Source organism: Lagopus leucura, unplaced genomic scaffold (assembly GCF_019238085.1).
Source record: "Lagopus leucura isolate 7727_CA_CO unplaced genomic scaffold, USGS_WTPT01 Super-Scaffold_739, whole genome shotgun sequence".
Classification (NCBI taxonomy): Eukaryota; Metazoa; Chordata; class Aves; order Galliformes; family Phasianidae; genus Lagopus; species Lagopus leucura.
Window position 1 is genome coordinate 8,122,922 of NW_024962255.1, and position 24,640 is coordinate 8,147,561.

A 24,640-nucleotide genomic window follows, 5' to 3' on the forward strand; every position below is an offset into this window, starting at 1 on the left:
GAATACTTCAGTTGCTAAGTCATCTTCCCCTTACTGTATTATTCCTAAATCAGCCATAAAAGTCGACTGCATAAGAGCATATATCTGCCAGCAGAAGCCTGCTGCTTTACACTGGCTGACCTGCAACAACGTGTGCAGCGTTCTCGGGCTGGACTGAGGTTCCAACACGGTGTCTCAAGAGCTGACGTTGCGATGCCGTTAGGGTAACGGCGAGGTGCCGTCCATTAAAGCCCATCCCCCTGCCCGCTCCGAGCCCTTGCAGGGCCGCGGCCGGCAGCCCCGCGGCGGGGCGCTGAGATGGCGCCCGGCGGGCTGAAAGCAGAGGCCGGGGCCGCGCGGGCGGAGCTTCGGGGCCCGCCCCGTTCCCTGGGCAACGGCGACGCCGAGCCCAGCAGCATGGCGGCGGCGGGGCAGGTATCCTCGCTCACTGCGTTTCGTGCCGCCAGCCCCCAGCCCGCGGGGCCGCGGCGGGCAAGAGGCGGGCAGCGACCGTGCTGTTCGTCTAGCTGTCCCCGCGCGTTGGCACCCTCTCTCTTTGCCTTGCTTCTCCTTGATCTCTTAATTTAAGAATTTAAGTGTCTTCACCAAGCTCCTGAAAGCTTAAAAAGAAAGGGTGAACGTTAAAATGCTTTTGGAGGATAAATGAAGGCAGTGTGAGTGTGTATTTCTGCGTGACCTTGTCACAAAAGAGCACATAGCAGAGAAGGCCACCTGCCCGAAAGCAGCCGGGGCCCTTCCTGGGCGCAGCCACCGCCAGGGTGTGTGCGTCGGTTGGCACCAGGCTGCCATAGCAACCGCTGGCACGAGAGCTTAATATTTAGGTTTCCTGAAATGAATAAATCCTCTGCTGTGTAGAATGCATTATGCAAACGCTTTATGAGAAACACAAGTGGTTCTCACTGCATTCTATCTATTAGTGTTATCTGTAAATACTATGGCTGTTGGGAGCGGTGAGCAAAAGGCCGCAGGGTGTGCAGTGTGGGAAAGGACAGGCTGTCCAAAGGCTCAGGGACACGAGTTAGCAGAGGGCTGTTAGTGTAGTATGGATAGGTTGTGGTTAGACTTATGATCTTTGAGGTCTTTTTCAACCTGAACAGTTCTGTGATTCTTTGATTCTATTGTTTGAAAAGTAGCACTGAAATTTTCCTCTATTACTTCACAGCTTTATAGAAGGATTCTTTATAGGATTTTTTTTTCATGTATTTTCTGTACTGAAGTTTGTGTGATACGTGATAGCACGCCTTTCTGAGAATTCCTGCTATCCCCTGTCACTTATTTTTATTGCAAACTGTGGATTTGTGCGTTTTTATTGTTATATTATTATTATTATTTTATTATGATGATGATATAGCTTTCAATTTTGGCTGAAGCTAGCATGTTCTGTGCATAAGCCATAGCAAACATGTTATTTTGCCACTGTATTTGCCTCTTGAGAAAATCTTGAGAAAATTCCTTTTGAATTAAAATATTTTTATAACTGCTCAGACTCCAGCAGAAATCGTATTACAAAACCTGAATGCCGATCTCAGCAATTCCTGCTGCTGTTTTCTTTTAAAAAACGCTTTCTGTTCCATGTAGCAGTCTGCAGCAGTGAAAAACATTAGTAAATTTGGTAACTCATATGCCTGAGCATTTGGATTGCACATGTTTTCTGAAATGCATTCTGTTATTAAGAGGACACCATCAGCCTCTGTAATGGTCCTCCCATACAGGCATTATGTTTTGCATTTGGTATATCTGCACTTTTCTCTTTTGAATACTGCTGAAATTAGTGATGCTGTTGTGTATTTCCTCGTTTGACAACAAAATAAATACTATGACTAAAATAGCAACTATTGATTTTAACTTCTTGTTATGGGAGCAGACAAATGGTTTGGTTTTTTGTTGTTGTTGTCTGTTTGTTTTGTTGGTGATGGTTTTTGTGTGTGTGTGTTTTTGTTGTTGTTTTTTAACATATAGGAACAGTGAATGCATTTCTGTTTCTGCCTTAACCATTAGGTAGACAGCTTCAAGATTTTCTGCTTCTGCTGAAGTATTTGACAGCTTGATAACAAAATGCATATAATAATACAAATAACAGCCTGTGTTGCTATTTTTTTTATTCCCATTTTGATTAAAGTTGTAACTGATATGCAACACTGTTTCAGGATACATCTGTACTGCTGTCAGCAGTATTGCTCAGGCTGAGGTAGCTGAGCCAGCTTTAAATGAACCAGCTCAGTACTGGAAACTATCTGTCTGTGGCAGCAGAGAGTTCAGTCCAGTTTCATTTCCCCAGGGGTGAGGGCAGGAGGATCTCGTTCCTTACGCTTCAGGTAGCTGATATAATTTGAGAGAGCTGGCAAGGCATTCCTTTGTGAATATGTTTTTGAAAGTCAAGATTTTGCAAAGCATATTGTTGTATTTTCAAACAGATGCAAATAACGAACATCTTCAACCAGAGCAGAGGTCTCATCCCAAAGGACAAGCCTGCTTCCTTTCAGGAACTCTATTGCTAATTTCCATTTTTGTGTTTTAATGTCTTACTGCTCTGGAGAGGCCCTCACCAAAACTGCAGATGCTGGAGTGGTTATTTTTAGAATTCTTCCCCACCCAAATACAAAGCTTTTTGCAGCTTGCTGTTTATTACTCTGCTGTTATTATTTTCTGTTTCACAGTGATTTGTAAACACTGGCTGAGGAATTCAAGGAGGATCTTGTTCTTTTGTTTCAAAAGATCTGATTTGGTATTTTGATTTGATGATGTTGACAAGAGGTGCCCAAAGCACTTGGAGTGACATATTGAACAGCTTGAAATATATTATACATTCAGAACAGCTAGAGATTATTTGAAGGAAAATAAAGGATAAAGGGAACAAATAATTCTCTTGTAGTAGTTTATATTTACATTGGTTAAGTCTATTGCTGACAATATATATTGGCAGAGGCTTTTTTTTTTTTTTTTTTTTTTTTCCTCCCCCAACACATGAGGATAGTATTATCAGAATGAAATCACCTTGGATTGTTTCAGTCAGTCACAGCTGCTAACAGTAAAAGGAAAGGTAAATTTATCACCATATCAGTGAACATGCAAAAAAACAATTTCCCTTTGATTTTTCAGTGGTGGTTAAAGACAGCCATCAAAAGGCAAAGCACAATGGTGATAAATTTTTAGTGGGGGTGAGGTTCTGCCCCAAAATAATTTTTCCATAAATTCAGGATCATTCAAGTTACTTTAGGTCTTTCTCTGTTTTTGTTTTTGTTTTGTTTTTTTTTTTTAATCTACAGAGGCACTTCTAATTTTAAAAAATTATCTTCTAAATAATGTAATTTCTCTCCCACAGCTGCTCACCAGTCCTTTAGAACTGTATTTTCTATTACATGATACCTGCACTTACTATGGACAGTGTTGGCACAAATGCACCCTAAAAATTAAGAACTTGAGGGTAGGAAGGGGTGTTGTTGCTATGGAATAGTTACAGAGAGTAGGTGATGAAATGTACAGGGAGCTTTCACCTTGCCATGTAAAGTGATGGATTTTTATGTGCATATTATGGAGCTTCATCTGCAATACTGAGTTACAATAACTCAAGTCTCTCTTAAGTTTAAACCACAAGCTTTAGTTAGATAAATACTGTGTTTCCAAGGCTAAACTCTTTCAATGTTTTGAAAGGAACTATAGGAGACTGTACAAAGTATGTGGGTTTTTTTTAAATAATTATTTGTAATCTTACATATTCCATATATTGCTGCAATACAAATGTATATGCTAAGACTTCTGCGAATTTTCCTAAAGGCCCTTTTTGTTATTTGTAATTCAAAGAATGAGATGGGCCTTAATGATAGCATGTTTGGTGTGCACAGCCTATTGCTATAGTGTAGGTGGGAAAGCTTCATGCTATAGTAAACCAGCTACAGGCAGGAGGAAAATACTTTTTGGTCAGGCCTTTTCTGACATGATGAACATGGTCTGATGCCTTTTAAGAAAAAGCGAGGGGTCTTTTGTATAGATTCTGGAAATTCAGATATTTTCCAGAGTATTCAACTTTTTGCCTGCTAACCTGTCGCTTAGAGCATGAACATAAGAACTGGGAGGCAAAAAAAAAAAGAAAAAAAGAAAAGACTACTGGTGAGCCTGTACTACTGGGCTACGAATGTGGCTTTGAATGTTGGAGATGTGGAGTGCAGGGGTTGGAAACTTCTTTTCTCTGCTTGGTTTTCCAATCCCTTTGTCCCTTCTGCCTACACCTGGCTTATAGCCATGGATGAGAAGCTGGAAGATTATCAGAACACAAATCGTGTGCCTTGAACTTTCTTAAACTTTTTTTTTTCTTTAATCGTGTCAAATGCATCATCTTATACTGTTCATCTGGGGTGATTCTTGTGAAATGGTAACATTTTAATAAGTAAGATTTTAACTGATGAACCAGTGAACTGTATGCTGCATATATAATGGTGCAAAAAGATATAGCATCCTATGCACTGGACATCCTGAGAGAAAGAGATGAACTTCCTAGGAATCAGTATCAGTTATTCTTTTAGTTCTGCCCTCACTGCTTCTAAAAAAATCCATTTTTCAATGGATTTGTAACACCAGCAGTCACTTCAGTACAGCATTCCTATTTTTCCTAATTGTTCAAAACTATCTGTCAATAATAGTATAATGTTACTATGTTGAGCTACTTATTCATGTTTTCCTAGCTTGGGCTGGAAGCCTCAGTTATATCAATAGTGCTGACTGCAAAAGTGTTGCTGCTTATACTGCATCAATTATTGCTTATAAAAACAAACCAGTGCCATGTTCCTCACTGTCTGCAGGAAGCCTTCGTTTACTTGGTTCTTGTTGTTCTAATGGGGCATTCTATCTGAGACTAACTTCCTTGCAGTTAGAAATGATAACTTTTAATACTAAAGTGCATGGGACAGTATTCGTGCTTAATTAGAAAGAAAAACTAGTTTGTCCACTACATTTCATATTGGTTGCTCTCAGCCTTGTTTCATCAGCCGTGCATGTAATTCAGCTTGTCCCAGAGATTTAGGTATATTTTGCAGTTCAGCAGCAGCAGGGGGAGTAGTGTAGCTTTCTTTGGGGGCTCTCCTTGACCAGTGCTAGATTTAGGTGGCAATTAGCCCAGAACAATGCTTTTCAATCTAATATCAGCTCACGTTAGGAAATCTTCCACTTCTTTCTCAAACTGAGGTAGAAATGTTGTTCAGGCTTCACTTCGCTGTGCCTCTGTAAAGCCCCACAGGTTACAGATACACTTCCTGTGAGTTAATTATTTTTGGGTTTTATCCAGGATGTAACCAACATCCAGGCAGGGTACAAACTGTTAACCTCTATTCCTTGTGCTTTATGTTGCAGCTAAATTTTTCACTCATCTTGTTGTCCACCTATGTAGACTGCTGATAAAGCCAGCTTGGATATAAGCATTTGGTGAAAAGTCATTTCGCAGAGCAGTCCCTTCTTAAAACTTGAAAACACTTTTGGGTTGTTTTCCTTTTATATAATATTCAGAGCTCAGCAGGACTTAGTTAAAGTTGCTAAAGTGATGCTATACATAGTTTTGAGCTTTGCTAGGATTGTGTCAGAGTATAATTGGTTCTTCTTTAAATAACTACTGATAATCATTATCAGCAACATATCATTTTAACAGCCTAGATTGTCCAGGCAGATAGATGTCAAATGTAATTTTGACTCTCTTTATAGATGATGATTTTATAATGTGCTTTCACACTTCATTCTATTACCTAGATGTTATATAGTAAAAGTTATTTTTTCCAGTGTTTTATATATTTCATAGATTTCTTACCAAAGTCCACGATGAAGTGATTTTGGCCAGTGACACACACTAAATAAAGTATTGTCAAATATATTTTAGAAGACCACTGCATAGTTTTTTCAAGATCAGTTTGCTATCCCATGTGACATGTGCACCATCGTATTTCTGGCAAGGAGCTGTTTTCTGTTCTGTGGATACACAGACCTACTCTGAAACATTACTCTCAGATTCTTCTATGTGCATCACTGTATTGCAACAAACATGTTGGAGTTTCTTGGCCTAAGGAAGGAGCAAATGTGGACAGTAAATTCCCAAAGTGCAATCAAGAAGTATAGGGGGAAGGTCAAATAGTATGGTAATGTGCATGTATGCCCATAATGCCTTAAGCATAAATTGAGTATAAAATTTAGTGACTGTACTATCCGCCAAATCTAGATTCTTGGACAGTTTTGTACATTTACATTTCTGTTGTTTTTACTTATAAGTTAGTGACATATTGTGAGCAGCACAAGATTGAATTACATTCCCACGTGAATTTAAGATAGAAATACTATTTTCCATATATCTGCCTAGTGAAAATGTTTTAGGGCATTTTGTTGCCACTGTATGATTATAGGTATGTTACATTTTTGGCATTTGTTGTATTAACCCCTTGCCTACTGCCTCAAAATCAAAATGTTATTTAGATAAGCTACTGACATAATTAAATACAACTTTCAAAATTATACTCATATATATGTATGTGTGTGTAGGAAGAAGACCAAGATCAGGATGCTGTAGGTGGACAGAAGACTATTAATCATACATTTCTTTCTTTTTCGCAAATTACTGCTTTGTCAGAACAAAATGTAGAAGGACTTCAAAAGTAAGTGGCAATGTAACAATACTAGAATTAATGTTATCATGAAATAAAATTTGTGTACAAATTGTTAGATTTATTTTGTGATAGCTACCACGTTAATTGTTCAGTTTAAATATGTGATTTTAAATGTTTCATGAAAGGTGGGAAGAAATGTCATTCATCTCATACCTACTTTGTTTTAGTGTTTCCCATATCTTTTGATTTTTCTATTTTTTTATTATTATTTGATAGGTACTTCACACTGTTTGGTTTGTGGGTTTATATTCTTTTTAAATATCCTATATATGAAATACTAAGATGTAAATAAGCACAGGCCAATACTGAGCATTTCCATAAGTCTCACTTAGTCTTTTGCTAAAGCATTTAGGATGCTTTAATACAAGCTACTGAAAAAAAATCAGAAAGGTTTTAAAAGTTTAGAAAGGGATGGAAATGTGAAGAGGTAGGTAGCTGTTATGGTGCACTGGGGAAATAGGAGGCAGCCAAAGACATCTGAAGTAAGCCCATGTTGTCTTCATTGTAGCAAAACTCTCTCTTCTTATTAATGCTTAGTAGGAGCTAAGTTTAGGAGACCCGAGTTCAGCTTGAAACCTTATACTTATATTTTTAGGATGGGATTTCCAGAAGTGCCCAAATAATTTGTGAGTGCTTGTCTCCACTGGCAAGTTCTTAACGAATTAAAAGCAAAGGGCTGGTGTTCTTAATGGGTTTTAGGGGAGAGAACAAAGCAAAACAGCATACTGTCCGAATACACTGAGTGTTTGAGAGATTAAAATATGATTCTCAAAATATAATATTTCTCTGTTTTAATGACAAAAAAAATCTTTTTAAAGGAAAACTGGAAAAATTATTTTTCCCTATAAACAATAAGATTTCTATTTATTTATTATTTTCTCTTGACTGATGACCCGTTTCTTCAGAGGAGGTTGAAGACACAACCATACAACTCACCAGAGACTAAAATATACTTAGTGACACAATTTATTGTGAAAAGTTTTCATGAAGATTAAAAAGGAAAGCATTAAAAGATCATATGTTCCTTTTTTTTTCTGTCTCAGCTGATCAGAGGAAGATGTGTATTAATTTATATACACACTTTACAAGTGAATCATGAAGTATGTGCTGCATCAAACGGAAAGGGATAGTTCTGGGGAATTTTAACACCAGAACAGAAATTTTGTTAGTTTATCACAGTGCATCACTTCTGTACAAAAATGGAGGCCACAGCAAAGGCTGGAAAATCAGAAGAGATTATTTAATTCAGTATGAGATTTTTGAAGTCTTATGTTCTCGTATATATTGGAGTTCTATACTCTGTAGGATTTGAAAGCCTCCGTGGAGGAAGAAATAGCAATCAATGTAACTAAGAAATCTAAGTCACCCATAATTTCCTGATCATTTATAGATACTGTTGTCAGTGACATGCTTTGCAGAATGTTGAAAAGATGAGTTCTGGCATTGTTAGCAGCATCACAGAAGATCTAAATCCCTGAGAAGCTCTGATTATGAAAACACAGAGTTGGCAGAGGCTTCAGAAAGAGAGGATATGGACTCTTTCAAACCTTGGAAAGTTCAGCTGGCCACATTCCACTTCTATTTCAGTACATAGTTAAGTGTTTTTAACCAGCTTGAATGTGTACAGCAGTACAAATTTGTTATGCAGAACAAAAGAATACATGGTTTTAAACAAAACTGATTGGATTATATGCTTTACTTTCTTAGCTGTTCAGGCTTTAATTAAAAAACAACAACAGCAGTCATTTTATTTGACAGTGTATCTCTACTAGCCTGGTGAAAACCCTGAAAAAGTAAGTTCTTTATGAGTAGATCTGAGATTAATGCTGTTATTAGGAAGGAATGAGAAGCAGGAATGAAAACACTCCTATATGGAAGGAGAAACTGATCATAGCTGGGACCTGTTTTGTCAGGTATTGCTAAGAAACCAAAGGCTGCTCTAATGTAAAACTTCACTATCTAACAATATAGCTAAAGTTACATTGGAAGAATTGCAAACTGAAGTCCTAACCCTGATCCTCTAAAATCTTTTCATGTGGAAAAAGGCATATAATTCTTATAAAATACTTGGTTAATTCCACAATTGGACAGAGCAACATAAATTTATCAATAACGGCATGGTCTCCTAGAAAGGAATGGATTTTTCTCTAATCATTGCTTTTTTTAAGTAGGCGAAAAAATTTCCAGTTTACCAGAAAAATAGGATGAAACTTTTCCCAAATGCCTTGACAATTATGAAAGTGGAATACAAATTTCTAAGTATGTTAGGTGCTTTAAGTAATTTTATATTATTTACTTTATTTCTAAATTATAATTTTACTTCACAATCTGCATGAAAAATAATGACCAAAGGGAAACAAGATCTTTTTAATATTATAAACTTATCTCAAAACAAGAATGTGTGACTAATTGTGTCATTTCACTCACCAAACCCCTTCTTCAACACTTACTTTTCTTTTTGTGTGCATTTTGCATGCATCTCTTTGGGTTTTTTTCATCTTTTTATTTCATTAGTGATATCTTTACACTTAATTACTGTCTGTTGAAATTTATAGTCGCTTATTTACTTATTTCAGTTGTTGTTTTTTTTTCTTCTGGTCAACAGTGTTCATATCTAGAAATAGATGAAGCAGAGTTCCTGTAAAATATGTACATGTATACATGTAATATGGTCATAATAGATATATAATCATACATTAAATTTTGAAAGTTTACAAGTAGAAACTCTGTTCTTTTACTCTGATATCTCTTTCAGAAAGCTGGCAGAGTTTCTGAATTTTAAACAATTAAAGACATCTTTGAAGGAAGCTATTCTGCTAGACTATTATACTGCAGGATTTTGTTGGGCAAAAGAAATGAATTTCAGTCTCATGCAGATGTCACAATACATGGATCTCTTAAACTTCCTGTTAGAGAACCTCAGTGGTAAGTATAGTTATAAAGTTATAAAATAAATACACCTGAAGTGGAAGGCAAGAATGCTTTCCAATCATTTTAATGAAGTGGTTTTTAACTGCAAGTATTGGTAAAATGATTTGTTTTCCTCTTGAATACTGTTCCTTGTACTTGGTAATAATTTTCCTCAAAAGACATTAAACTTTGAGAGGACTGTAGTCTGTTGAGCAGAATGTCTCTCAATCTTTGTACAGTATGTGCTAGAAAAGGAAAAGGCCCTGAAAAGATCTTATCGTTAGCTTGTTAAAATAAATAATAATTGCAGTAGAGTGAGAGCAAAGACCATCTAAATTCCAGTGCCAGCTCTCTCAGTGACTGTCTCACCATAGCCTTGGGCACATTTCTCTGCTGTTTGAGATATTCAGTACATGCTATAGAATTACAGCAGGTGAATAATATGTATTTTGTCCTTGGAGGTGAACTCTCAGGCAGCTTTCTATACGGCAAATTCTGCACTTTGGGCACAAAATGTATGGGTTAACTAAAGAATAACGAGGGAAGTATACTGTCATCACTGCTGAAGTTGAAAAATTACAATGGAAGAAGTTTTAGCTCTTGTGGCTATGAGGAAATTTGCAAAAAAGCCTGTATCTTGAGTCTGGTGGGAACAAAATATCCAGAAAAAAATTGCAGCAGCTTCCTCTCAAAACCCCTTTTTCTGAGATCACAGCGCTTACTTCATATTCACTTTGAAGGTAATTATGTTGAAAAGAGTCCATCCCAAAGGAAAAGTGAAAGGACTCAGTGGATCCATTCAAAGTAAAGATGAATATTTAAAATCAAGCCCTTAATAATTGTTATACTCTTTCATTGTAGTTTAATTCAAGTACCTTTTCGTTCTTGGAATTTTGACAGAATACGTATATGCTTTATGATCATTGGAATTCCAGTTGTCCTTCCTGTCTCCAGTGAGAAAGTATCTTAACATGTGCTAACTATATTAATATAACAATGGAGAATAATGGAAACGCGTCACAATTTAGTTTTATGAGACTGTGATGCACGCGTACTAGACTGGCTGGTAACACAATGGATTATTAAAGATGACTTACATTTTTCAGGATCTTTACTCTGGCAAATCTTTAGGTCTTTGATCTGAAATTTTCCGTGGCAATGACTGCCTCAGAGCAGTTCAGCAGGCTTCAAAACAAGGCAGAGGTGTCCCAAAAAAGTAATGCCTTATTTTGAGGTTGGCTATTTATGTATGTATGTATTTATTTTCCCAAACAGCTCCACTACCCCTACACTTCAAAGTGTAAAGCAAGTATTATGAATTTGGTTTTTGCTGGCCTCTGAAAATCCATTCATATATAGCTAAGATTCTAAGGAAAGAAAATGCAGTTTGTAAAAGCTTACAAGAGGCTTCTAATAGTTTTTTTCTCATAAAATTTCATTTAAAATTCAAAATTTCTATCTTACAAAGTATACTATAGCCCACCCAGGACTGAGGTAAGTTTCCTTGTGTTTATTGTTCTCAGCTGGTGCAACTAATAGTGAAATGCTAATGTCTTCTAAATTAATGGCCATTTTCTTTCCCTTTGCTACAGTGTACTCAAACAGCCTGGAAATTTAAGCTCATTTGAACATAATAGCATGGAATGGAAAGAATAAAATTAGACAAGGAAGGTAGTGGAAACTCATTTGAGTCTGGTAACAGAGAAAGTTTCTAAACAGATGTTTAGAAACTTAAGACTGTGGTTGATTGGGTGAAGAGAAACAGTTCGAGAGCCAAGGCATCTTTGCTGCCTGCAAAAGGGTTTCTTATAGAGAAAGAGGGACAGAATAGGAACTGAAAACTGGACCCAGATGAACTACTTATGTGATTTGGGCTACCTTCTATACACTGAGGATAAAGTGATCCTTACTTCACAGATGTGTTGTGAAAGCCTTCCTAAGAGAAGCAATTGGGCCTGAAAATCAGATGTACAAGGAAAGAAAAAATTTTGACTAACTGGAGAAAGGATCTGGGCCTGTGTGCTGTGGCATCTCACAGTCTTGTTATCTGTCTTTACTTATCCACTAATTGTGATAGTTCTGTTTCTTTTTCTCATTTCCTATGGCTTAGCTTCCCTTTCTTCCACATTCTCTGTATTTCTTCCTAGTTATATTCTGCTGCCTCTGTTAATGAAAACTGAGGTGAAATTTTCAGGGTTTTGATTGCTGTATCACCAAAGGGCAAAACTATAAAAACCAGAGTGTTGTAATTTTTTTAATTTGTTTTCTGTACAAAGAACCAGGGAGCAGATCAGTAGAGAATTAAAGCAATAAGGAAAATAAATCTGTTTCACTGCTGGTGGATATTTCCCCATCTTCCATTCTAGCCATTTTGGACTTAAAAAGAACAAGTAAATTGTGTTTATAACTTTTTTTTTTTTAACTTCACAATTGCTCTAGTGATGGTGTACCCTTACATAAATTAGAAAAATGAGTCCTTTATCTTTAAATAGATAACACTGATGTATTTCAAGATTTTTCCCAAGGCATTTTATAAAAAGAATATAAATTTTAGTTCAGAACTGTTTTTGCATTTGTTTTTTATTTTCAAGTTAAAACTGTAAGATAATTATCTATTTTGAGAGGTACAAATGATGAAGCATGAAGATTAAGCATAGTCATGTTTAATGAATCATGACTGTAAGTATTTAAAAATTCAGTATCCTTTTAAATAATCTATTCCTATATTACTGTTTTATACTGTAAGGAATATGGTCAGAAGAGCAATATTTTACAGTACAGAAACAATAGTTGATTTTAAAGAAAGTTGCTATATTGTAGTAAATGCATCTTGAATTTACGTACTAATGTGTGGTTGTCTCTGCATACATAAAAGACCAACCTCTTAAGTCTTAAACATCTATCTGAGGACCCATCAGTGATTTTGTGATGGAATTTTAATTCATTTATTGATAAGAATAATGGCAACAGACAAAAATGTTTGACTGCTGTTATTTTTTAAGTTTTCACGTTACTCATAATATAAATACTTCAGAGTATGCTTTAAAAGATCCTACTATGTTTATACTTGTTTTTTTTGTTCCTTGGAATTACTTTGCAGACAAACATATGGCCTTAGAAGATAACATAAAGGAACTTGGAAGAGCAATGGCTGGAATAGGAGAAACTGATTCAGATAGAAGTGGTAACTTGGATATCTTCAGCATTGACCAAGCCAAAGCAATCATTGATTACATGAATATCAGGTACTACTCCAGGATATATTGTTTCTTATTCAAATGATTTAATGTTGTGGGAAATCTGATGATGAAATAAATTACAATTATTTAATTGAATATGTCCATAATGTGCCAATATGCTGCACACACAAAACTTAAAAAGTGGAAAGGAATGAAAAATTTAGAGTTTCATCTTGGTGTAGGATTATGCTGAAAATATTTGAGTTTTGATTCGAGAGATTTAAAGGAAAGGAGAAAGTGATGGATGGAGACTATTATTGCTTTTAAAGCTATTTAATTCTAGATACCAACCAGCTGAATAACATCCTAGATCTCATCTACAACTTTCAGTATTTCTGTGGTCCTGTTAGTTGCAGTGAACCTGTTAACTGGCTTATAGTTCTGTGCTTTATGGAATTAAAGCCATGGTAGATCTGTATGAGCAATGAAAATGTATTTCAAAGTTAGCCTAAGTCCACTGTCTACATGAAGAGATTTCTTGACAAGTCTCAATTTTTAAACAGACACAGAAATATATGAATTCAGGAATAATTGGTGATAATTAGAAAAAAATGAGTGGTTAGAGGGTAGCCAATCGCACAGCTCTCCATATAAGGTGTTACCTCTCTAGTAACACGTATATAAATTTTTCTCCTTTGAAGTACTGTGGTTAAGGAAGTGACTATAATCCTATACTACTGTTTCCTGTGCTGTATGAGGTGAACAGAATGGTCCCTCAACTTACTGTATTAGCCATGAATATCTGCAGCCAAGAAAAGATGGAAAATAGAAAAGATATGATTGTAACATTTGCTTATACACCATATTGTATTATAGCCATTTAGTCTATTTCTTGAGCAGAACAGTGGTGTTCTGTTTGTGGATTTTTGTTGTTGTTAGCGGTATTTTGGTTGGTGGTTTTTTTTCATGGAAGGTAAAAAGAACTTCAGGATTTTCCCATATGAAACGAGAGCATCTTTTTAAATGTCAAGTTTCTATATCAAGGCAAACCAATGTCCTGCCAAGAACAAACCCTAAACTAAAAGGAAAATTGGCATTTAAGATGTCTCATTCAACTTCTTCTACTTCTCCTTTCCTGTCTGTGCCTTTTGTATATTTATTTGGAACAAATGTTATTTCCAGATAGGATCTCTATGGCTCTTGCATAGATTATCTATTAAAAGAGATTTTATCCATGAAGTAAGTCCTCCACAGACTCAGGAATTTCATCCGAGAGGTGAGGTGCTCCATCCTACTACTGCTGAAGTAGTAAGTCAACAAGAATACAATCAGGATGCAATATTTTAGCAGCAGCATTATTGTGGCCACCAGACGTGGTATCATGTTCAAGCTGCTCAGAAGTACGTGCTGTTGCAAGGTTATGGATATGTGCACGTACATATAAATATATATGTGGATAAATATATGTATGTCCACAAGCTATTAAATGTATTGTATATATCCACTTTCTATAATCCATTATTTGAGTCAGTTGAATACTTTTTTCTAAAGATAAACTGAATCAGCATGATTTTTATGTAATTGGATTTTGAGCTTTATGAACTCAGTTGACTGAGTTGTAATAAAACTCAAATTAGTGTATTACTTCAGCATTTTTTTCTTATTCTTCACTCTTTTTTTTCTTTAATTTGAAATGATAAGTCTATAGCTTTCTTCTTCTACTCAAGATAATATGACACATTTTAGTTCGGATCACATTTTTACAGGTGAGCTATAAACCCATGGGATTTATAATGGAAATGGGAACAAATGCTTCACCACATCGGCACAAACTGTGTAGCAACTCTAATGATACCTTCAGGTTTGGTGGAAGGTGACAGTTATCATCTTTTTATCTTGTATCCTGCAGCAAACACACATCATCGTAGCTCTTGACATTTCTTTCAGGAAGCATTGGAGCTAGGAAAATATGTCATCATTAATCATCTTCATATTCTCATATGACATCATAAGTGGTTCTATTCTTAAAGATCTTACTTTGCATGAGTAAAATATTTTTTCTTTAATTGCTGAAAATATTGGCACAAGCTCTTAATTGTTCACAACAGATACAAACAAAAATAAAACATTTTACATAATTCCTGATGGAAGAAAGAAAACTGCACAGTGGTTTTAACATAAATACTGATGTATATTCGATGTGATTTGATTTGAAGGGCATTAAAGGGAGAAATTCTCTCGTTTATATAGAATTAAGGGGGCCCAGTCAAAACAGAGTTGTTTGAGAAAATAAAAATATATTCAGAAATGTCAAAAGCAAAGAAATATTTTTGAAATACTGTGAATTATGTCTACATGTAACACAGTCCATAGAGAATATCATAACACAGTTAGAAAGTCCAAGGGAAAGTACTGTTTTTCAGCTGCTCTCAATCTGGCTTCTTTCCATGGCACTGGAATAAATAAAAGAAATAATTTTAAAATGTTAGGTTCTATCAGTACAGTTTGAAATACATATATCTTGTGTGTCTGTGATATTCTTTTTTTTTTTTTTTTTTTTTTGTCTTTTTCAAAGAATCTCTATTAGATTTTTACCACAAATAGGCATGTGAGTGAAGGGACACATATAATTTCATGACTTTATCTGAGTCATTTCCACACAAACATAGTTCATAATCAAATTCCTGTATTTCCACCGAAACATGGCAGGAATTATTTGGTGAAATACTACAGTAAATATGTACTGCAAATGAAATGTCAAATACTGTAGCAACTTAATTACCTGTGTGCTTTGGGTTAGAGGAAGGTAACTTGCAGTTTATGATAGCCAAATTTCTTATTCAAGGTAGTGATCAAATTTGTTTTTTTAGAAATGCTAATTGGCTGAATTAAATGCAACTGTAGAATAAAACTTTTATATGGCTCTTAAAGAGCCAAATGTTCAGTGAAGCTGCCATAATACTTCACACAAAATTAAGAAATGCATCTGTACATATGTTGAAAAACGTCTGCACCCATTTGGGCACAAGTATATTTGGAAGTTTCATGGATGCATTTAACTAACTGTGCTGCAGAATGTGTAATTGTAAGATAGAAAGGCAGTGGCACCTTTGTGCTCTTTGAATTCTGAGCTGCACTCAACAGCTTCAAGGAGCACTGCTGTCTGTTAGTTGGCACTTCAGCACTGCTTACATTAGAGCAAATCATCTCTGGTCTGCAGCGTTTTGTGGAAGCTGCATGGTACTGTGACAGTGGCTGGCAGCACTGTGTAAGTAAAGGTGGTGATTCAGGGAAGGACCCTCAGCTAAAACAGTGTGTGCTGAACATAGACTCCCCGAGATGGTTTTCTCATTTCCTTCCAGAGCCAGGATTGGATTTCAGACACCTATATCCCAGCGCAACAGTCCCTCCCTTTGCAAGCACCTGTGCTGGGTGCATGGCTGTGGGGTGATGGAAGAGCCCCAGAGGTGTGGGGCAGCCAGCCAGGGTGGCAGCTGCAGGGGCTGGTTCCATAAGAGCCTCAGGTACCATCACGTGTCGAAGAATGGCCCATGATCAGTTTTGTGGCTGGATAGAGTACTGTAAACACATTTTCAATGCAAAAGCATGTATGAGCACATTTTTAATAGTATATTCCTGAAGTATTTCACTCAAAAAAGCTTGTTTAACTACTTTGTAGTCAACAAATGCTTCAAAACACTTATTGTTGACTTGGAGATGTTCTACCTGCTCTTCCTCCACTGCTTCTACTTTTAATACTTCGACCAGGATTTTGCGGTAACTTTTAAAATTACTTGCATTATGATTAAATTACTGCAGAATTTTTACTCTAAAGATCATATTTTTCTAGCATGTACTGTGCCTACCACAATATTGACTTTGATCTTTTGAAAAAGAAAAGAAAAAAAAGGAAAAACTTGGAAACTCTGTATTTGAGCATCGTACTTATGCTCCCAATAAAAAATTCACATATATTTCTGACCTAGCCATAGCATTATTCTGGCACTCTATTCAAGAGATACATAGCAAAGCAGGGAGGAGCTTCTCTGAAAGTATTCAGATAAAAATATAGCTTTAAAAATGTTGGTAGAAATGCTCTGACAAGGGACTGTCAGTGCCCATGTGTGCTGTCTTTGTACTGGCAGTTAACTTACAGACCAAAGGACTGTAGAAGCAGGGTGCTGCCTTCCTTTTGAGAGGTGACATATAAAATATAACTTAAAATATAAAAAAAACTTTGAAGGGACATATAAAATTAACATCCTGGTCCAGAAACAGTGGAAGGCTTAGGTGTGCAAGCATAGTGTTAGTATGGTATCCAGTATCTAGCAGCCGTGTCATTAGTATTAGGTAATTGCACACGTTGTAATAGTTACTTCACAGACTAATAGAGACACTGAGGTTGGAAGAGATGTGTGGAGGCCATCTAGTCAAAACCCAGCTGAAAACATGCCTCAGTATTCCAGATGTGGCCTTGCAAGTGTTGAGCAGAGAGGTACTGCCATGCTGGCTAGAAAAAGCCATACTGACACTCATGGGGGAAAAAAAGAATCAAAATAAGCCTGTGACCTATCCTTAACCACAAAGCATAGGAACCAGTTACTGACATTCTATGAAAAGCTTGCCATATCCTTCATGGGTATATCAGAGGAGTGTGATAAATTTAGAATCATTCTTCAACCTGAACTTGCTATGAAATTGTAGAGCTGTGTTTTAAATCATATGTCAGAATGACGTGACAGAAGCCAGAAGTTCTGCATTGTGATTTTAAGAGAAAAAAGTAATTGTAACAGATGGACTGTGAGAAAGTGAGCCTTTGATTAAAATCATACCATATCATTGATCATAAAGAAAGGAAACAAGGAATAATATTTAAAGCGTGAAATGGAAAGCCATATATGTTTTAAGGAAAATAAATATGTTAGGCCATTGAGATGGTCTACTTTGTTACTTTTGTAGTAATATGCAAAACTGCAGTATGCCGACCTGGTCTTCTAGCTTTTCTTTAAGAAAATTATACGCTGATTTTGAAACGTGATCTTGAGAGAATAAATGCTTCCATTTTTTTTTTGCTTTGTCTTCCAACATCAAAATTGATTGCTGGACCAGCAGCCCAAAATCTGCAAGGTCATTTGGCTTTGTTTCCTGCTTGTTCACCACCACCGATATTAAAGGCATGAGTATCCTGGTGATAAGTGTTCCAGAGATTACTTTTTTTCTAAGTAGAACTTAGTGTTTTCAGAGTTTGACTTCGTAAAAGAAAGCAGATGTATTGTACTGTATTTCCTACAGCAATCTAAAAGTAAATCCCATAAATTAAACACACTGCATATTGTAGCTTGTAGAAGTTAAACAGCAGTTTGCTGAAGTTAGCCAACATCTTCCTAACATTTGGAGTACGACTGGTTCGGAGAGTGGCTTTTAGTGAAATAAAATTTTACGTAATATTGCCTTTCTAAAAATTTCAAGCTGTACTAGTATTACTTTTTCTCTTGTTTTGCAGCTTATTTCGACTCTATAAATTGTATGAATATATCTTCCACAGTCCTAGAGAGGAACATGTGATAAGTAATGAGGTAAATCATTTATATAGATGGAATTCATTATGTAGAGTTATTTAATGAATGAACTCTGGCATATGTTTTGTATTGCTCAAAGCAACTTCATGTCAACATTACTTCATTACTAACGTAAAATGGCTGATTAAAGAATATAAGTTAGATATTTTGATCCTCAAATTCAAAATTAATTTTGAATTTCAAAAAAGTGTAAATGCAGTCCTTGGTTAAAACGTTGTGTTAAATCAGCAAAAATTTTGTGTATGTATATTTAAGTTAGTGCCTGTCATTTGAATTAGTGATGCATGAGTCTGACTCTATGTTATAATCAGCAATCAAAATCAGGAACGATTGTGTACCAAGCATGAGTCTGACCACAGTCCTGATATTTATGTATCCACAATTAATTCATATTTATTTATCCATCCACATTGGTCACCAATAGCTAAATATACCCATCATAAAGAAACAAGCTGGCTAGAAATCCTACATTTTGAAAATAGTGTTAACAGTGAATTGACTTGACTCTAAACTTTGTCATATTTTATAGCTTCTTTGTGAAAAAATGCATAGAAAAATGTGTTGACTCAGGATGTGGTCTTAAATCAAACAGACAGGTTCAGTTCATCAAATGCACCTTCCTTTAGTCTGATAGTGCGTTTTGATGATATATCTTACCATACATCAGAAAGAATCTACATTTGTAATTTAGGAGACAAGTGGTTGCTCTGAGAGGTATGGTAGTGTAATTTCTTTTTTGGCACATATTTTAGCTTTTCGGTTCATAGCAAAGTTAAAGTTAATGCATCGGAAAATGTTTTTTTACACATTAAGCCAGTGGATTGGGTCTATGAGCAATGTGGTATAATTTCTTCTGGTGTCACTTTTAAAATAGCTTTGTTTGACGTGTGAGTTATTCTGAGGTTAGTTGTAAAGTGACTTAAAATTCTAGCTCTTCTGAAATCATCAGCAAAACTCAGTGAGCAAGTAGAGCAGGACTTCTTCATTGTACTGCTAAGGTTGTTTAGTTTTGTTTTTTTCATATTAGCTAAAAAGATCAGTGGTTGGCTAGAGCTTTCCAGTTGATAAAAAGATTTTTAATGAGGCTTTGATTACATAATTTCTTTAGTAAATCTGCGCAGTTTGAAAGTACCACCTCTGATGAAGGTAGAGCTTCCGCTGTGGAAAAGCAGAAATGTGTTTCTGTGAAGGATTTTGGTGGTAATCCATAAAGGAAGAAGCACAATTCAAATATAACTGTTACAAAAACTTTCATGACAATTTTTAGCTGCTGCTCTCTTCCAGTTGTTTGGGTTTTTTTGTTGGTTTTTTTTTTACCTATGCATTAGTTTGGTTTAAACTGTTTTGTATTTTGAGTCCAATGGTGGAGACTCTCTTAATTTGTCAAACCACCATGCAATATCCAAAATGACCAGTTCTTGTATTTGTATAGAGTTTATTTTGATATAGGGTGAATATTGTTCTTCAACAAGTTACAGTTTAGCACTTCAAAGCTACACAAATTTATACAAATTTATGGCATTATCTGCTCTTGTTTAATATGCTGAAATGTGATGATTGGTGTACTCAGCATAGACTTAAAGCTCTCTTTCTATAGAGATGCTTATCCATAAAAAAGGAGAGTGTTATCTTCTACATTTGCAGCCCCTTAGATGAAGAGGTCACCTGACAAGTTAGAGGGGCAGATGTTGTTTGATGCATATGGCTACAGCAGGAGCACGCCTGGAGTCATGTGCTCCGCAGTGCATGTGCTCAGCAAGCAGAAGGGACTGGAGATTTGTCTGGGAAATCTGTGTGCTTAAAGTAGATGATAAATCTGTGATGAAAGGTTGACCGTTGTCTTACTACGTAGATCACCATCTTGGAATAAATAAATAAAAATAAAGCCTCTGTAGACATACCATGGCAAATAGTTTGATGTTTTGTAACTCCTAAACTCACTGCTGCTAACATCTGAACAGTTTTCCATTACCTTCAGCAATGAAAACTGTTATTTTGGAATGAGAGACAGTAAATTGTAACAACCATATTTGCCCAGATCACAAGTACCATAGTATTCTTAAAGCTTAGTCATTATTACCTTATTTTGCAAATGAAGACTTGGAGACAAGTCAACAAAGATTTGCTCAACTGGGATGGCTTGCTTTAGCAATTTGTGTTCCATGTGTGCTGAATGTATTGCCTACTGAATAAAAGTCCACTAGCCTAATAAGAAGACCTGCATCTTTATAAGAGATTCAGCTACAACAAATAAAAGCAATCCTTAGTGTTGCAATGAATATCCTTTCATGGAAGCCCTGGTATGTGTTTTCCAGATAAATCTTGTAGCAATGGATTATACGCCCATTGAATTTTATTTTTTCTCTGGTGTGGGCAATTATACAGCGTTGTCAATCAGATTTCCTTTTTGATCTTTCACTGCATTTATTTCCAAATGACCCTGTCATTTCCTGTGTAGAATAAAATCAGACAAGAAAAGGGAAATGACTCAAAACTGAGTTAGATTATGCATACAATATCTATGGGCTTGCCACTTAACAAAATCTAAGTTACTTAAATATGGCACATAATTAGTGGAGCTTCACAGTCTCATTAATATTCTGAGTTTGATGCAGCTAGCATAATAAAGCCCAACTTTGTGAAATATAGACAGTATTTAAATCTTTATAAAAAAAAAAAGGAACAAATGACTGACTAATTTAAATATATTTCTGCATCGGCTAAAGCCTTTAAATCAAACTGCCTGAGGTGATCATACTGCCTAGGAAAAAAAAAGGTTAATACTGAAAGAAATGAAAGCTTACTTAGATGATAAAACACACATCATAAATCTAACCTAGTTTGGCAGTCTTTAAAATTTAAAATTGCATTTCCAGCTATCAAATCCCTTACTTCTCCTTCACTCCAGATCTACAAAGACCTATATATTACATATGCACAAATACCAGTTAGAAAACACAATGGTACAAGCATATAATAAGATGCGTTAAGATTGCCAAGTACATTCATTGCTTTTTTTGTTTGTTTGCTGTGTTACTATTATGAGCAGTTCCCTACATTTAAATGGACAACAGAAGAAACAGAGCTTTAGCGAGACTGTGACCATAACCAAATTAAAATGCATGCAGGACTCACATACCGTACATCTTAAAGAATGCTATTTTTAAAAATAATGTTTCTACCTTTTATCCCTTCTGGAGGTTTTGCCCTCTAGCTGTGATTTTAGTGCTTTTATATTAGCCTGCAAATTCAAAGAAAACAAACAGAGTACAGACTAAATCTTGATGTGCAGGGATTCAATGGAGCAACACCCATTAACATGTCAGATCTTATAACAAATGTTTAAATTGTTAATACATGAATTTTGTAGAAGTTTTTATTATTTCCTATTTTCAGCTAGTTTATTTTGCTTTGATAGGGTGAGGCATTGCTGCCCTGTTTTTTCTTTTTCTTTTTCCTTTTTTTTTTTCTTTTTTTTTTTTTTTCCAGATTTACAAATTGTATCTTATACTGCAGTTCATGTTTTTTTGCTGCTCTCCATTGTGTATTTTTGGATGGAATGAGGCTAAGGTCTTCTGGGATTATGTCTGCTTTGAAACATTTCCTAATAAAAATAATGTGGTTGGTAAATCTAGTTTTATTCCTGGCTGCTTTAGCCAGCCTGATGGAGTAATCTGCTATTTTATGGCCCAGATGACTAGCTAAGTTTGACTTCTTGAAGTAGTAGTGTACAATGTAATTTTCTTTAGAGATGTCATAGCGGGTCAGGTTGCAATAAAAATATCGAAGATTAAGTTTAATGGCAGTGTAGACTCAGTATTATAGCAGTCACTAAGTATCATCCCCTGTGCTTACAGCTCCAAAACAGTTTCCATTAATGCTGTCTTTCCATGTACTCTCACTTTCTGAAACATTAAGCTTTTGGAACATGTCTGGTCTTTACACAAATGTGGGTGGGTTTTATTTTGTTTGGTTGATTGGTTGGGATTTTTTATTTTTTTCTTGTTAGTTGATTGATTTTTTTGTTGTTGTTTTGTTACCTTTTGGGTTTTAAGTCTGAACCAAAATCCCTTCCATCAGTAGGAAGAACTATTTGAAACTATATACTATTTGAAAGCAAATTAAGCTTTCTTCACGGCAGAAGTCCTGAAGTCTGGGACTTCACTTTGATATATAAATCTGATTCGGTGTTGCACATTTACTTTGGTTAACCAATCTCTTTTTAAACAGATTTGCTCAGTGATTCTTGAGAACTCCATTTTAAGGATGTGTGAAACCAGAACATTTCTATGAGTATCAGTTCACGCTAGAGAGACCTATTCCCCAGCTAATAGAGTGCGTGCTTTTTAAAGCTTAAAGGTTTCAAATATTTGTAATGCTTAAAAACCACAAGTTGATTTACTGTAGCTTTGTTTTGTAAATATTAGCATAGCAAAGATATCAAGACTAGTTCAAAGGAAATAAGAGCATACTACTGGAAAGGACCTCTGCGATTTTCAGATCTATTGCTGCCTTCTCATTAGGTAAACATATATAATCCTCTTCAGAAATGTGTCTAACTCAAGCTTAAGAAGTTAACTTTTTTGTCTCTGCTGTTACTGTTAGAAAACTGCTCTGGAGCCTGATGGCTGTGATGATTCCAAAACTTTTAATTTCCAGTCTAAATGTATTCACAGCAGGCTTATATGCACTTATCCATGTGCCAATTTGTGCCAGTATTGACCTTTAGATCTTGTTCGGTTCACAGTGTTTATTTTTCTAGCATATAAAGAGACAGCAATCTTATTGTCAGCCTTCATTTAGCTAAATTTGAAAAGCCAGTCTTCCCCAATCTCTGCTTTTAAGATGTTTGGTTTTTTTTTTCTATATGCATTCTTACATACACAGCAGCCTTTAGTCATCCTGTTGGTCATTTTCTGTAACTGTTGCACTTTAAATTAGTTTTGTTTGAGCATAAGTGACCAAACTGCACGTAGTATTGTAGCTGAGATAAAAGCAAGACCCTGTACAATGATAATACCGCTTTCTTTTTCTCTTTGGGAATAATCTACATGTGTCCTAGAGTCAGTCACACATTTCATAACTGTATCATGTGGTTCTCTTGTCGTAGATCTGCTGTTCTGCTTTTCTTTTATCACTGTGTTTTCCAGCTGAGGTACTCTCAGTGCACTGCAGATTTTTAAAAATTGTGCCCCACCAATGTCACCTCACAATTTCTCATTAAATGCAAGAGTGAATATTCTTCAAGGTCATTCAGTCCCATCTGTATGATATTCCTTGCCTCCCATGCAGTCATCGTGTCTCACACATTCTTTTTGTCTAGAAAATAGATTATCATATTAAGTAAACTCTGAAATTAGTCTGGCATCACGTATCTTTGATAAACCAAAGTTGTGTGATATCCCATTTTTCTTTAATTTTCATGTCCTTATTTATTTTTTCTTTCAAAAATTGTTCCTCAAGCCTTTACTACTGTGAAGATCAAAACTACAGCTTCAGGAGTAGGTTTATTATTTTACGATTATGAATGTTTAAAACTAGCAAACTGGTACTTGGGCTTTTGATGTCTGAGGGAAAATTTTTGATGTCCGCTAAAGAAGTGTGTCATACCAGAGACCTGAAATAAGCAGCTGGAGAGCCAGTGGTTTATGGTGGCAAAAATAACTGAGATTTGGTCCTTTGATCTTGAATTTTGCTATGGCTATAACCAGAGGGATCTTGAAGGACTTGTGATTACACTGAACGAAAAGTGAAGTCTGTTGGGATTGTGTGCATTATTACTTGAAATATTTTAAGCGTATCTTGCACATTAGAAACCTCTCTTGTTTTACAATGACTGAATTTGCTCTACTCAGTTACCAGTTCTGAAGATATATTGACCTTTAAGAGTTATGTTTTTGTCTAGGTCACATGCTGATGGTCTTCTACAGTGTTTTGGTAGCTGAACTGTGCTGACTTGAAGCCAGGAGCAGCTCCAGAGCTGGTGGAATTTATAACCAGGTGTAGAGTCTCTTTGCAAATCTTGCTTTAGAGAATGATGAACAAAAGGCTTTAAAAATTTTTTTTCTTAGGAAACATCAAATACAAAACAAGCATGCTTTCTAATTCAGTACCATGCAGGAACTCATCATAGTAAAAATTCAGGCAGGAAAAATGCAGAGTAGATGTTGTAGGCTACCCCTTCAGTGCGCAGAGCACTGTCATTTTGACAAGCCAGTGTTAAAACAAATACCTCTTTTTGAGTACTTGTAAAGTTTTATTTTGGTGGATCTATTCATATACACAGAGTTAAACTGAGAATTGACTGAGGTCATGCTGCTTGTCACTCTGAAGG

The 24,640-nt window shown here is 35.8% G+C and overlaps 1 protein-coding gene across 1 annotated transcript; it reads left to right on the plus strand.

The window, feature by feature from the left end:
- Positions 1–297: 297 nt before the first annotated feature.
- CABCOCO1 (ciliary associated calcium binding coiled-coil 1) lies at positions 298–24,237 on the plus strand. The gene is made up of 6 exons (XM_042863135.1): positions 298–414; positions 6,514–6,626; positions 9,394–9,563; positions 12,649–12,793; positions 18,231–18,303; positions 24,212–24,237. Exons 1-6 carry the CDS (start codon positions 298–300, stop codon positions 24,221–24,223), a joined length of 630 nt encoding a protein of 209 aa, XP_042719069.1. The 3' UTR covers positions 24,224–24,237.
- Positions 24,238–24,640: the final 403 nt, after the last annotated feature.